This window comes from Castor canadensis, chromosome 8 (assembly GCF_047511655.1).
Source record: "Castor canadensis chromosome 8, mCasCan1.hap1v2, whole genome shotgun sequence".
In the NCBI taxonomy this organism is placed as follows: Eukaryota; Metazoa; Chordata; class Mammalia; order Rodentia; family Castoridae; genus Castor; species Castor canadensis.
The window spans coordinates 24,586,311-24,600,894 of record NC_133393.1 but is presented as its reverse complement, the minus strand read 5'-3'; the positions used below and the strand labels follow the sequence as shown (position 1 = coordinate 24,600,894).

The 14,584-nt window shown below is 43.3% G+C and overlaps 1 protein-coding gene, 1 non-coding gene and 1 pseudogene across 3 annotated transcripts; 1 reads left to right on the top strand and 2 right to left on the bottom strand.

Annotated features, from left to right (window-relative positions):
- Positions 1–97: 97 nt before the first annotated feature.
- On the bottom strand, positions 98–3,394 carry Ncr3 (natural cytotoxicity triggering receptor 3). 2 transcript variants are annotated; one of them, XM_074082557.1, is made up of 5 exons: positions 3,068–3,394; positions 755–906; positions 562–679; positions 353–460; positions 98–217 (listed from the first exon to the last, which is right to left on the bottom strand). In XM_074082557.1, the coding sequence occupies exons 1-5, from the start codon at positions 3,108–3,110 to the stop codon at positions 171–173; spliced, it is 468 nt and encodes a 155-aa protein (XP_073938658.1). In that variant the 5' UTR covers positions 3,111–3,394; the 3' UTR covers positions 98–170. The 2 variants fall into 2 exon arrangements, with proteins under 2 accessions (XP_073938658.1, XP_020025276.1); XM_020169687.2 differs by having other exon boundaries at positions 562–906; positions 3,068–3,390.
- Positions 3,395–7,346: 3,952 nt separating this feature from the next.
- On the bottom strand, positions 7,347–7,450 carry LOC141410665 (small nucleolar RNA U13). The gene has a single exon (XR_012435489.1). It is a non-coding gene; the product is annotated as a small nucleolar RNA U13 (small nucleolar RNA).
- A 5,126-nt stretch (positions 7,451–12,576) lies between these two features.
- LOC109690394 (large ribosomal subunit protein eL38 pseudogene) lies at positions 12,577–12,804 on the top strand (annotated as a pseudogene).
- The last annotated feature ends 1,780 nt before the right edge of the window (positions 12,805–14,584 follow it).

Genomic DNA, 14,584 nt, shown 5'->3' with positions numbered 1-14,584 from the left:
GCGGAAGGGAAGGCTAAGAACCAGGAGAACCAGAGAGAGGCATATTAGGGCATTTGGAGAATGTTGAAGAAAACACATGAGACTCATAAGAAGGAGGTAGTGGTAGAGCATGGAAGGATTTATTGGGGTCCCTTAAAGAGAGTCAGGATCATTGGGGTCTAGAATCTCTTCTAGGAGGCTCTCCAAGGAGTACATTGTATTCCAGTATGACAGTAGCCTGGTGGGAGAGATGACAGGAGCCTCTCAGTACCGCAGTCCTGAAGCTATTGTCTTCTTGGTGTCTGTCCTTCCCTCCTTCAGCTCTCTTACTGCCCCTCCCATCTCTTCCATTGCCCCTGACTCTACTACTCACATTTGCCTTGGTAATAGAGGGTGCTACCCATGGCCACAGAGAGGAAGCTGAGGGCATAGAGTCCAGCTCGAAGGAAGAGCACCATGATGGTCTTTGTCTGAAGAGGTCCTGGAGAGGAAGGGGCTGGTAAATCAGGGCAACGGGAATTCCTGAATTACAGAGACAATCAGGGCCTTCAGTCAAGGAAGCACCACCTCCCAGTGCCTCACCTTTCTTCACAAGCAGCCGAGTCCCATTCCCTGTCCCGACACCCAGCCCCAGCACCTCCACTCTGCACACATAGACGCCGGCGTCATGGCATTGGGTGTCCCAGATGTGCAGGTCAGCCTGGTGGTCATAGAGGAATCGGGAAGAGGAAGTGGGGGCCAGGCGGCCCCTGAATTCTGGGGTCATATTGCTCACCTCCTTCCCTAAGGCCACTTTATCTCGGTACCATGTGACAGAGCCAATGGCTAGTGTCCCTTGGCTAGCATTGAAGGAGCAGGGCAGGAGAGTAGTGGTGCCCTCTTGGGTATGAATCTCAGGGAGCTGGCACACCCAGAGAGCACAGGATCCTGTGGGCAGAGAAAAGACCCAGAGAAATGTCACTCCAGTTACTCCAAAGGCAAAAGAGCTTAGAGTAGAAGTTCAGCTGCCCCTCCCCATAGAAGACACAGGATAACCACTTTGGGTATATCTTTTTTTATTTTTTTATTTTTGGCGGGACTTGGGTTTGAACTCAGGGCTTTGTGCTTGCAAAGCAGGAGCTCTACCGCTTGAGCTACACCTCCAGCCATTTTGCTCTGGTTATTTTGGAGATGGGGTTTTGTGAACTATTTCCCCAGGCTGGCCTCGAACCTGGATCTTCCCTATCTCAGCTTCCCACGTAGCTAAGATTACAGGTGTGAGTCACTGGCTCCCGGCCTCATTAAACCTTTTCCTCTTTACAAATTTAGTTCCTAAATATTGCATATTAAGTTACTTTTCAAATTATTTCCCATCATCCTCTCCCATCATTCTCCAGCTACCTTCACTAATAACTTGTCTTGCTGAAATTTATCCTACCACAGTGTAACTGAAGCTTATTAATGAACGTGCCCGCCTATTTAACCAATATGGGCATTATGTTATTCCAGGTATTATTTTAGTATTCATGACATTCTGTAGTAAACTACCCTTGCTCCTTTGTTTTTTGTTAGAGTATTACCTAATTAAATTTCCAGGCAAAGACACAGCTGTAGACTGGAAGTGAGGGTCAAATGGTACAACATCTGCCTAGCAAGTGCGAAGCCCTGAGTTGAAACCCCAGTACCAGCCAAAAAAAAGACACAGCTGTAGTTGGTTGAGATCCTTATTTATTGCCTATATCAATGGATTAAAATACAATTACTAAAATCTCTGCTTAAATTATCTAATTAGAGAAAAATTTACCAGTCATTCAGTCATTTTCTTTCTTTCTTTTTTTATTTTTTTTTCTTGGTACTGGGGTTTCAACTCAGGGCTTCGTGCTTGCAAAGATACAAAGCAGGCACTCTACTCCTTGAGTCATACCTCCAGTCCATCTTGCTCTGGTTATTTTGGAGATTGGATCTCAAGAACTGTTTACCTGGACTGTGATCCAAACTGCAGTCCACTCAGTCTCAGTCTCCGAAGTAGCGAGGATTACAGGCACGAACCACCATGCCCAGCTTACCAATCATTTTAATTCAGTGACTCTCAATTTTGAATGTACATGGAAATTATCTGAAGGACTTAAGTTTTTAGTTTTTTGTTTGTTTGTTTGTTTTTGAGCTAGCATCTGCTCAGGCTAGCCTTGAACCCCTGGGCTCAAGTGATCCTCTTGCCTCAGCCTCCTGAGTAGCTGGGACTACAGGTATCTGCCATGGAGTATTTGCTAAAAAGAGGCCTGGGCTGGGTGCCCATGGCTCATACCTGTAATCCTAGCTCCTCACGAGGCAGAGATCAGGAGGATTGAGGTTCAAAGCCAGCTTAGATAAATAGTTCAAGAGACCCTATCTCAAAAAACCCATCACAAAAAAAGGGCTGGTGGAGTGGCTCAAGGGGTAGGCCCTGAGTTCAAACCTTAGTACCAAAAAAAAAAAAAAAAAAAAAAAGTTCTGGGCAGTACCCTAGAGGTCTGGAGAGAGTCTTGGGACTTTACTCCAGGTTCCTAGGTGTGACTGAAACTGGGCCTGGAATCTACTTTGAGAAGCTTTGTGATTAGTTAATGAATATGCCTGATACTTACAGTCTCTCAATTAATTAAAATCAATTTCACTAAAAAATTTATCTTAGGCTTAATTAGGCTTCCAAACTTCTAATGATGTATCTAGACCCTAGCTAATAAGCCTAGTTTAATAGATTTTGATATACCAAATTAAAACCCTAAAAAAAATTACCTAAATTACTGGCCCTTTCCTTTTAGCTTGTCTTTCCTTATAGCCCTTTTTACTGGTCCTTTCAAGTTTATTTTACTAGGAAGCTGACTGAGAAGAAAAGGGCTCTGGGATGAAAGCTCAGAATGACCCTTGCAGGGAGGAGTGTGTGACCTAGAGGGACTATGAACCAGGAGAATCCATGGGCACTGGCTTTATGGCAGGAAAGCTGAGCACTTTCCTCAATGTACCTCTCAAGCCACAGTGTTCAGGCCCCACCAACCCTGCTCCCCTGCAGCATCTAAATCCAGCCTCCCGCTTCCCCCTCCTCCCAGTCCCACACCCCTTAGGGTCCTGTCACCTGCATAGACCATGATAAAGATGAGCGACAGCGTCCAGGCCATGTCGGAGGGTGTCCCAGTTGGTGAGGGGGACCTCAGCAGTGAGGTCTGGGTGGAGGAGGACTGACCAACTACTTGTGGCCTGGCCTTTGGTCCCCAGATGGGGATGGAGAGATTCCTAGGACAATCAGGGCTCACACATCGCTTGCCAAGGACCTCTACTGCCTGGGACTTAGGGCAGCAAATGCATGCCTCCCTGAGGACAGAGGATGCTGCAGATGGAAATGCTTGGGTCTCTCTGAGGGGACAGTTGTGGGCAAGGAGCCTGCATGCAAGGGGCAGGGAGGGGCTTCGGTGGCTGGTTACACAAGGAAGGGCGAGTGGGCGGGTGAGACCAGGATGTGGTTCCCCCACTTCCCCCACCTTCTGAAGTTCAAGAAGACCAGCTTTTTACCCAGAATAAGCCTCCAGGAGACCTCTTGGGCCCAGAAGCTAGCCTCCATCCCCTCCTCCTTGCTCAGTCATGCCTAGGCCCAAGGCTTTCTCTTTGTCTCTAGGCTGGCCCTTCCCCAGGGCTGCTCTAGGATTTCTTTACAAATTGAAGGGATTAGGAGAAGCAAACTGATTGGTTTTGGTGGTGTGTGTAGTTGGGTGGTAGGGTGGTTGCTGGGGACTTTGGAAGCTGCATTGCATTGGATGGCCCTGATAATGTTGACTGGGGTGGTTTGACAGGATTAAATGCTACTGATGGAGGAGCATGGACTCATGTATATTCAAATCTCTATTAAAGGTACCTTCTACAAGGGCTTACCACTGGGAAATTCACTCTTACTATTTTATTCACCACTTAACTGCATTTATTGGTAATCTACAGTACTGCTCATGACTTAAGATATATTTTACAGACACAAATGAAAGATATATCACATTGCACAAAGCTCCAAGGTTATACAAGGATTAGTACAAGTATATGCCACACACCTGGGAGATAACACAGGAAAGAGAAAAGAATCATTAGTGTAATATGCCAGATAGAACATGGACTCACCCCTTACCACCCACTTTCTTTCTGGCTCTTTTTAAATTAATACATTTTTTTTTCTTTGTGTTTGTTTCTAGCTTTGTTTCGTTGTTGTTGTTTGATTGTTCTTTGTTTTTGTTTTGGCTATACTGGGATTTGAACTCAGGGCCTCATTTTTGCTAGATGAGCACTCTGCCACTTAAGCCATACCCCCAGCCTCCAGCTCTGTTTTGAAATAATGTTTGTCAACTGTTCACTTCCCACCCATTGCCGCACTGACTGGCAAATTTCTTTTGGAGAAGTAGTAATCTCAAGGTTAAGATTATTGGCTTGGCCCAGGAACTGGTGGCTCACACCTGTAATCCTAGCTCAGGAGGATTGAAGTTCGAAGCCAGCCCAGGCAAATAGTTCAAAAGACCTTATCTTGAAAAACCCTATCACAAAAAATTGGGCTGGTGGAGTGCTTCAAGATGAAGGCCGTGAGTTCAAGCCCCAATATTGAAAGAAAACAAAAAGATTGTTGGCTTGGAGACAGGCTGGATTCAAATGCCAGCTCGTTCACAAACTAGTTACATGATCTTGAACATATTAAGTCCTCTCAGCCACCTAATCTGGGAAGGACCCACTCAGTCACTGTCCAGCAGAGCATCTAACTGAAGGGTGTGGGACTGAGGTACCATGACAAGGCAAGGGCTGCCCCCTGGTGGTCACAGAGCATGGGAGGCGCCCTTGGCTCTTCACTGGGCCTCAATTCCAGCTTCTGTCCTGTCCCTTACTTTACCTTCACAACCATCCCCAATCTAAAAAGTCAGTGTGGAGAAAATTGTCTCTTTTATTTCAACTGTGAGAAGCCTCCCTACTGTGGGTAACGAGAGGAGGTTAACCCTAGTAGGGATCTAAAATAGGCCACTGGCCTGAGGATAAAACTCTATATTTTAACAGTGCACACGCAGTCATATGATAGTACTCCATGACCAGAACAAGGTGACTTAGAAGTCAAGTCAGCCTAAGTGGAGTTCTGGTCCCACTACTTACACATCTATAAAATGGGAGTCACATCTGAAAACTTCCAGGCCTCACTACAACAGGTGCTCAGGGTATGCTGATTCTCTACTCCTCCCAAACCTGGGCTAAGGTGACCAGGGTAATTGCTAGGTCTTGACAACCTTGCTCAAGGTTATCCTGCTCTCCCTGCCTTTTTTCTCCACCCAAGGCCTGCAAACCTGTCATTGCTAAAAACGCTGTGGATTCTGATGACAGTATTTGGATTTTTTTTTTTTTACTCCATCTAAAATAAATGCTGGTATATGTATGGATTCAAGGACCCCTTTCATTATCTCTGAGGCCCTCTAGGGTACTTTAACCTGCAGGATGGGAATTGTTGGGCTAATCAGTTCAATGGCACAAGAGTGAAAGTTTTTCAAAAGAACACTTCCTAGATGACAAATAAGAAAGTTCTGAAGTAGGCATGTACTGGACTTGGACTTTTTTTTTTTTACTGGTGATACTAGGGTTTGAACTCAGGGCCTCATGCTTGCTCTACCACTTGAGCCATTCCACCAGCCCTTGGTCTAACTCTTTTAACAGCCAGCTATGGAGTGGCTGGAGTGTGGTTGGGATGAGATGTGGGTGATTTCTCTGCTGGCCAAGTTCTTATCAATATTCATCAGCTAATGAATGACTTCTAGGTAATGATACTTTCACCATGTGACAAGAACTTCTCCTCTGATGTTCACAGCATCTGACCCCACTACCTCCAGTCATGCCTTCTTGCCATTAGCATCCATCCTTACTCACATTCATTAAGAGATACACCTAAGTGGCTTAAGCAGTAGAGCGCCTGCTTTGGAAGTGTGAAGCCCTAAGTTCAAACCCAGTCCCACCAGAAAAAGAGAGAGAAAGACAGACGGACAGATGCACTTAAAGCTGGGCATATTGACTCATGCTTGTAATATCAGCTACACGGGAGGCTGGGATCGGAAGGATTGAGGTTCTAAGCAAAAAAGATCATGAGATTCTATCTCAGCCAATAATAAGCTGGGTGTGGTGGCATGCACCTGTCATCCCAGCTATGTGGGAAGAACAAATAGAAGCATGGTGATTGAGTGGCCTGACATAAAATGTGAGACTATTCAAAATACAACTAAGGCAAAAAGAGCTGGAGATGTGGCTCAAGCAGTAGAGTGCTTGCCTAGCAAACACTAAGTCCTGAGTTCAAACTCCAGTACCACTAAAAAAGAAAAAAAAAGGTGCATCTGACTCACCAGATTCCTTCATTTCAACCTCTGCCACCCCCTGGTGGCCTTGATGTCTACATTAATGCCATTTATAAGCAATGAGCTACAAGTATATGCAGGAAAATGCACAGGTCTTAAGTGTACAGTTTGATGACCTTCAGCAAATATACGACACTGCAATTCTCATCAACCCAGAAAATCCCCCATGCCCCTTTCTCTTTCCAGAAACAACTATTGCTTTATACCTCTGTAGATTAGTTTGATCTGTTCTTGAACTTAGATCAATGGGATGCTGTAGTATATCCTCTTATATGTGGCTTCCTTCATTCTGTGCTGTCTGAGATTTACCCATGTTGCCTCATGCATCTGTAGTTAGCTCCTGTTTATTGCTGATTGATACTCCATTATAAAAATCTGCTATATACATGTGTTAATCCACTCACCTGATGATGCACAATGGGGTTGTTTCTATTTTTATTATTATGAAATAAATCTACTAAGAACATTGCTTTACACGTCTTGCAGATGCCTTTCTGTTTCTTTTTCTTTTCTTTTTTTCTTTTTATATCATGGACCACAGTATGAAACACAAACAGAAAAGTCCTCATGCATGCTAGGTAAGTACTCTGCCACTGAGCTACACCCTCAACCCGAACAGATTTTCTGTCTCTTTTTTTTTTTTTTTTTTTTTTGTGGCACTGGAGTTTGAACTCAGGGCTTCATGTTTGCTAGGTAGGTGCTCTTACCACTTGAGCCACTCCACTAGCAAAAATGCCTTTCTAATACCCTAACCTCGAAGCTACTTCACTTTGTCCACGTCCGCCACCAACCTGACTCTACATAACCAACATCTTGGATCTTGTCACCATGAAGCCTTCCGGCCTGAGCCCCCTCACTCCTGCACTCTGGAGGACTTCTGGGTTGTTTCTCACACTTTCATTCTACAAATTTGGAACAAATGTCATGGGTTTATCTAGGCAGTCCTGTCACGGCCACAGTTTCTTTCTTTCTTTTTTTTCCTCCTTTTTTCTTCCTGTTTTTTAATAGACAACTAATGTACGGACACAGTAACAAGGTTTGAGGGCAGTATATCTCACACAATGACATGAAAACCCAGTCTCCACACTTATGAACCACAAAAGGGTCTATAGCCACAGGGTTGTTTTTTGGTTTTGTTGTTGTTGTTGTTGTTGTTTAATGTTTTTGGCTCTTTCAGTTTATTGCATGAAGTTATACTAGCCCAGGTTAAAAGTGAACCCCAAATGGTTACATCGTACAAGGTGTGAGGTTTTTGAACTTGTGACAAGGACAAAGGGAAATTCAACTCATTGCAAGGAAATTGTCACTTAAGCTTCAGTGTGCCACAAGCACTTAAAACCCATGAACCTTTGGTTGACCCCCTCCACTCACTAACAGGAGCTGGCATCTGCTCTTGTGCTGGTCACCATGTAGCTGAATTACTTCTCTGTGTTCTGGAAGCCATTGCTGGCAAATTTCTTCTCAAATGTCTTCACTAGTTTTTTTTTATCGTAATCATCATCACTGGCAGGGTCTTCCTGCCAGTTCTCTGTTCTGTTTTTTTTTTTTTTTTTTTTGTGGTAATACCAGCGTTTGAACTCAGGGCCTCACACTTACTAGACCACTTGAGCTCTACCACTTGAGCTACACCCTCAGCCTGGCACCCTCAGTGCCATTAAAAAGCAGGTCATCACCCTTACTTTCATCAGCACAGGGGCCAAAAGACTGGAGGTTCTGGGGAGCAGACACATGGTAAGATTCTTTTTCCTCCATGGAAATGCAACTGCAGGAGAAGTCGGATGGATGGAGCTGGGGACCTGCTGAATCCTCAGAGGTGGCTCAGTTGACTGGTGTCTCAGCCACAGTTTTAATTACTGTTTGTTTTCTGATGAGTTCCCAAACTATAGCTCCACCTCAAAGGTATTTCTTGAGGCTGAGTTCAGAATATCTAACTGCCCTCTAGATGTCCCTTCCTGAATATTCTGCAGGCATTTCAAAATCATCAGTGTTACCAGGTGCTGGTGGCTCACACCTGTAATCCTAGCTACTTGGAAGGCTAAGATCAGGATGATTGCAGGTTGAGGCCAGCCTGGGCAAATAGTTCCGGATTTCTAAAATAACCAGAGCAAAATGAACTGTAGGTATGGATCAAGTGGTAGAGCTCCTGCTTTGCAAGCATAAAGCCCTGAGTTCAAACTCAGTCCCACCAAAAAAAAAAAAAAAAATCAGTGTCCACCCAAACCCAGTCAGCCTCCTAGACCCTGTCTTTGTGAATGGAAACACAATCCACCCCATCACTTAAGACAAAACCTGGGATGTATCCTACTCTGCCTTCTCCCTCAATTCTTCCATTCAAACAATCTCCAAGTCCTGTCCATTCTGCCTCTGAAATATTGCGGGCTTCTTTCCCCACCTCTTTGCTCGCAATGCTAGTTAAGTCCATTGTCGCTTTGGAGGAAACCAGCACACTCATTTCTCAGATGCATAGTGTGTTTTCTGTTCAGTATCCATCCCACCACCCCTCCCCTGCTGAGCACCAAAGCTTATTAATCTCTTTGGTGATGCAATGCCTCCCTGCCTCCCTCCGTCCCTCCCTCCCTTCCTTTCTTCCTTCCTTCTTGGATCTCACAATGTTTTCCAGGTTGGCTTTGAACTCCTGAGTTCAAATGATTGGGAACTGCAGTTTGAACTCCACCAGTCCTTTCTTATGTTTTGTTTTGTTTTTCCTTTTTGAGATAGGGTCTCTCAACTATTTGCCAAGGCTGGCTTTGATCATAATCCTCCTGATCTATGCCTCCTGAGTAACTAAGATTACAGGCATGAGTCACAGCACCCGGCCCAGCTTAGCAATGCTTTTAATGAATGCCTACCTATCTTCATCTCTTCTTATCACTCTTTCCCTTGTCTCTCATCTTTTTTTTTATATGTGTGTGTGTGGTAGCACCTCACTTGATACCTCCTTTCACATTTCCCACATCTCTTGTCTCATCACCTTTAACACTTGTTTCTTCTTCATCCCTCTCTCTGTACTCCACTCCACATCTCTCTAGCTCTGCCTTTTCTCCTTCTCTCTCTCTCTCTCTCTCTCTCTGTCAGCTTAGTTCATTCAATCAACAAATACTTAGTGAGCACCTTTGAAGCACCAGGTACTGCCCCATCTTTCTCCACATCTTCTGCCTCACATCTTTCTCCACATTTTTCCTTGCCATTCTCCCCATCAGCATATTTTTTTCCCCATCCCATGTCTCTCACTCTTCTTCTCTCCCTTTACTCACTGAAGGCCAGTGGTGAGGCATTCAATTCTTTCTTCTGGGGCCCTCTGCCCTCCACTGAGCCTTCCCCAATGCCAGCTGGCTGCTGACAACCTCCCTCCACCATGTTCCTTTAGACTCTCTGTACCAGGATGCTTTTTAAAAAATTTAAACAGTATTGGAGACATACATCTCTCAGAAACTGATAAATTAGTGGGCAAATAATTACTAAAGACATAGGAGAGTGAAATCAGACAATTAACAAGCTTGATCTCATGGAAATATGTAGAAACTTAGAGTCTTAGAATCTAACCATCTTGGTCATACCACCCTAAATGCACCTGATCTCATCTGATCTCGGAAGCTAGGCAGGGTCGGACCTGGTTAGTACTTGGATGGGAGAATCTTAGAAACTAAGAAAACTTAGAAAATACACACTATTTTCAGGTACACATAGACGTTTAGAAAAAAAGAAATCAGAATCATACAAGTCACAATTGCTGACCCAAATCTATGACAGTATAAGAGTGATAACAAGGAGAATGATGGAGGGTGTGAATTCAACTATGATATATTGTAAGAACTTTTGTAAAGGTCACAATTTACCACAATAATATAATAATTAAAAAAGAGCAATAACAAGGGCTGGCAGAGTGGCTCAAGTGGTAGAGCACCTGCCTATCAAGCATGAAGCCTGAGTTCAAACCCCAGTATTGACAAAACAAAAAACAGAGCAATAGCAAAGAATATTTATTATATATTAGGAAAATTTTAAATATTATAATGGAATTTAAAATATTTGAAACTGAATGACAGGAAAAATACTGCCTATCAAAATTAGAATGTGGTTAAAATAATTCATAGAAGAACACAATGTGAATATTAGGAAAGAAAGTTTGAAAATCCATGAGTTGAACAAAAATGCCAAGAAATTAGAAAAAGAGCAGAGTAAGTCCCCCAAATCAAGGAAGGAAATAATAAAAATAATTTCAGAAATTCATAAATGGTGGGGGGGAGAGGGAGGGAGGAGGTGGCACAAACAATGTATACACATGTGAGTAAAAGTAAAAAAAAAAAAGAAATTCATAAATTAGAAAACAAGAAACAAGAAAGCAAATATATATATATTTTACAGAGACTAATATGAACAAACCTCTAACCAAATTGGTTAACTAGAAAAAGGAAAGTAAAAGTACACACACAAAACATGAGTGAATATAAGGGAATATAAACCTGGGCCTGGCCTTCCAAGCCTATAATCCCAGCACTTAGGAAGCTGAAGCAGAAAGATTAGGAGTTCCAAGCCAGTCTGGACTATATAGTGAGACCTTGTCTCTCTCTTTCTCTCTCTCTCTCTCTTTCTCTCTCTCTCTCTCTCACACACACACACACACAAGTACACACAAGGTAGAATTTCAGATATAGAAGATATTTAGATTATAAATTTTGATAAGATGAATAATTTCCTAGAGGCTGGGCACTGGTGGCTCAGTCCTGTAATCCTAGCTATTCAGGAGGCAGAGATCAGGAGGATCACAATTTGAAGACAGCCCGGGCAAATAGTTCATGAGACCCTATCTCAAAAAAACCCATCACAAAAAAGGGCTGGTGGAGTGACTCAAGGTGTAGGCCCTGAGTTCAAACCACAGTACTGGGAAAAAAAATCCTAGAAAAATAATATGACACAGTAGGAAAATTAGCTGGGAATGTGGCTCAAGTGGTAGAGCACCTGCTGAGTATGCGTGAGACTCTGGGCACAAACCCCAGTACCACCACCACCAAAAAAAAAAAAAAAAAGCATGATACACTATAAACACCAATTATTAAAAACCTCACCACAAAAAAAAGTCACTAGGCCCTGATTGTCATGAAACCTTCCTTGAAAACAGAGATAATTCCAATTATGTAGAAATCAGAAAATAGAGAAACTTCTTTAACATGTTTCTTGTAGCCTTGATACAAAAGCAAATATCATTTGGGAAAGCAAAATGATAAAGCAATTTCACTTACGAACGTAGATTCCAAAAAAGAAAAAATATTACCAAAACTAAACCAGAACTGACTGAATAATGCAAAACAACAAGTTTCTGGGGATTCTTTTGTTGTTTTTGACAGTACTGGAATTTGAACTCAGGGCCTCACACTTGCTACCCAGGTGCTCAACCACTGAAGCCACTCCTCCAGTTCTGCTTTGGGTTAGGTATTTTGCCAAGATAGGATCTCTTGAACCATTTGCCTGGGGCTGGCTTCAAACTGTGATCCTCCTGATCTCTGCCTCTCAAGTAGCAAGGATTATAGCTGTGAGCTAGCCCTTTTTTGTAGTGGGTACTTTTTTTTTTTCTTGTGGTACTAGGGCTTGAACTCAGGGCCTTCACCTTGAGCCACTCCATCAGCCCTATTTTTGTGAATGGTTTTTCAAGATAGGGTCTCTTGAAACTATTTTCCCGGGCTGGCTTTGAACCAAAATTCTCCTGATCTCTGCCTCCTGAGTAGCTAGGATTACAGGCATGAGCCACCAGTCACAACATACATTTGTGATTTAAAAAATTAGGAATGTGGTGGGTAGGGATGTAGCTCAGTGGTAGAATGCCTGCCTAGCAAACATGAGGCCTAGAATTCTATCCCCCGTTTCCCCTCCCCCTCAAAAAGAACACGTATCATATGTCTCTCTTCTAAGAAATTAAGTGCTCACTTTTGAAATGGCTTTGTATTTTTCTGCTGTATCTTTCCTCCATTCCTGTTCATCCCTTCCTGTTATCTCATCTTTCTGTAATGTCACCTTCCTTCATTGCAGAAATGTTAAGTTTTGGTTTTCAGATATGATGGAATTTTAGGCTACAATTTCCTTCTGCTTTGGCAGTATATTTCTGGTGTATCATCACCTATTGGTAAACTGTGTTGCTCTTTTTCACCTTTTTGTTCCTAATTAAAATTGTACAGATGCTCTTCAGTTCTCACTGCTTGCTGTGCCCCGCCCCCCGCCATCTGTGCGCTGTGTTGCCATGCCTTGGAAAATTGAAGAAATCAAGGATTTTCTGCTCACAGCCAGGTGAAAGGACGACAAATCTGTCAAGATCAAGAAAAACCAGGGTAAGGTGAAGTTTAAAGTTCCCTGCATAGATACCTTTATACCTTGGTCCTCACAGACAAGAAGAAGGCAGAGCAACTGAAGCAGTCCCTGCCCCTAAGTTTGGCAGTGAATTAACAAAAATGAACCAGACAGATCTGTATTAAAATCTTGACGAGAAAAAAAATTGTACAGAAACAATCATTTGATCATTTGTATTTCTCTATTTAAATAAGGTAGAACTTACTAAATTATTAGCAGGAAGATCTTGTGGAGAGTTAGGGAGCTTCCCAGGTTTAAAGTTCAAGGGTTCTTCCTCTTCTGCTATAATAATAGATTGTTTCTTTAAAGTCTGTCACCTCTGTATAGCAACTAGTTCCTTTGTCTCTGAACCTCTCCAGGTTTCTTGCTCCACAGGAAGTCCCACAGGTTACTGTCACCCAAGTATACAAAGAAGATGCATTTAACATTAGAAAGAGAATTTCCTGGCACTTTCCAAAATCCTCCTCCTCTAGGTACCTCTAGACATTTTAATCATTCTCTCTCCACCTTTTCCCAGTGCTTGCCTCTGGTTTGTCAGCCTTGCTCGTAGCTTTTCTTCTAGAAATGAATAGGTATTGCCATTTGTGTGCAGTCACAAGAAACCTTCTTCCCTCCTGGCCCTTCTTTGGGGCACTGTTGGGGATTGTCTGTTCAGCTTGGAATTTGATCACAAATACACATAATTTGGAGCCATCTGAGCTTTCCTGAAAATATAGAGTGTGTGTGTGTGTGTGTGTGTGTGTGTGTGTGTATGTGTGTGTTTCCATTCTCTCCATTGCTCTAAATGGTTTCTAGGAGACAAGGGAGAGATGAGAAATAAGCTGCTCTCACTTTCCACTCAAAGCCCCACAAGGAGCTTTTTCCACTCAAAGCCCCACAAGGAGCTTTTTTAGATAAGAAAAGGCTTCTTGTAGGCAGTGTTGGTGACTTGATTGAGGCTCTACAGGGCTGTGCCCTGCAGGCTCTGAACCTTGACTTATTTTCCAGCAATAGGGACAGCTGTCCAACCATGTAATCATGACCCAGAGGCTGCTGCAGACAGCAGGATTCCCCTTTGTTCATTTATAAGAAATGGTACGTCTGCAGCCACTTTTTCTCAAAGTCCTGCACTTCCTCCATGCCTTACATGTGCTGTACAAATCAGGGTCCCTACAGGAGATGACATCCACAAATTCAGAAAGTTTATTTACAGAAGTGTAGGGAAACTGCAGGGGCTATTACTACCCAGGCCAAAGTGACAAGGACAAAAGAAGGTTACAGCAGAGGTTCTTACTTATTTTGTGCCACACAACTCTTTGTCTTCTAGTAAAGCATAAAATATGAAATATATAACAAAATAAATCCATTGTAGAGGTTCATCTCCTGGGGCAAAGAGCAGAGAAAGAGAGGGAAAAACGGGGCAAACAGAAGACAGTCAGGGCAGAAACGCATGCACATGCATGCACATACATAGACTTGAGCTGGGTACTGCTTTCTCTTTCTGTAGGCACACTTTATGGGGCCAGACACTAATCAGCAGCAGTCCCCCTGGAGTAAAATCATAACAAGGCCCTTGGCAACACATAACACTTCCAAAAAGGGCTCTATCTAATCTCTATCTAATGCAGTTCTTGCAGGTCCATTCCTTTTCTTTTTTTTTTTAGGATTTGAACTCAGGGCCTACACCCTGAGCCACTCCACTAGCCCTTTTTTGTTACAGGTGGCTTTGAACCTGAATCCTCCTGATCTCTGCCTCCCAGGTAGCTAGGATTATAGGTGTAAGCCACTGGCAACGGCTACAGGTCCATTTCTTAAACCTGCTCAACATCTCTCCACTGTTGCTTGGTGGGACACTGACAAACCCTGGTCTTAGTAACTCACTCCTTTTTCCTGCTTCCTAGCCTGAAAAGCCCCAGCACCCA

Coding starts and splice junctions, on each gene's coding strand:
- Ncr3 (XM_020169687.2), bottom strand. CDS start 3,110: ATGGCCTGGACGCTGTCGCTCATCTTTATCATGGTCTATGCAG. Junction 907..3,067: donor CTTTATCATGGTCTATGCAG/GTGACAGGACCC, acceptor CTCTGCCCACAG/GATCCTGTGCTCTCTGGGTG. Junction 461..561: donor TCGGCTGCTTGTGAAGAAAG/GTGAGGCACTGG, acceptor CTTCCTCTCCAG/GACCTCTTCAGACAAAGACC.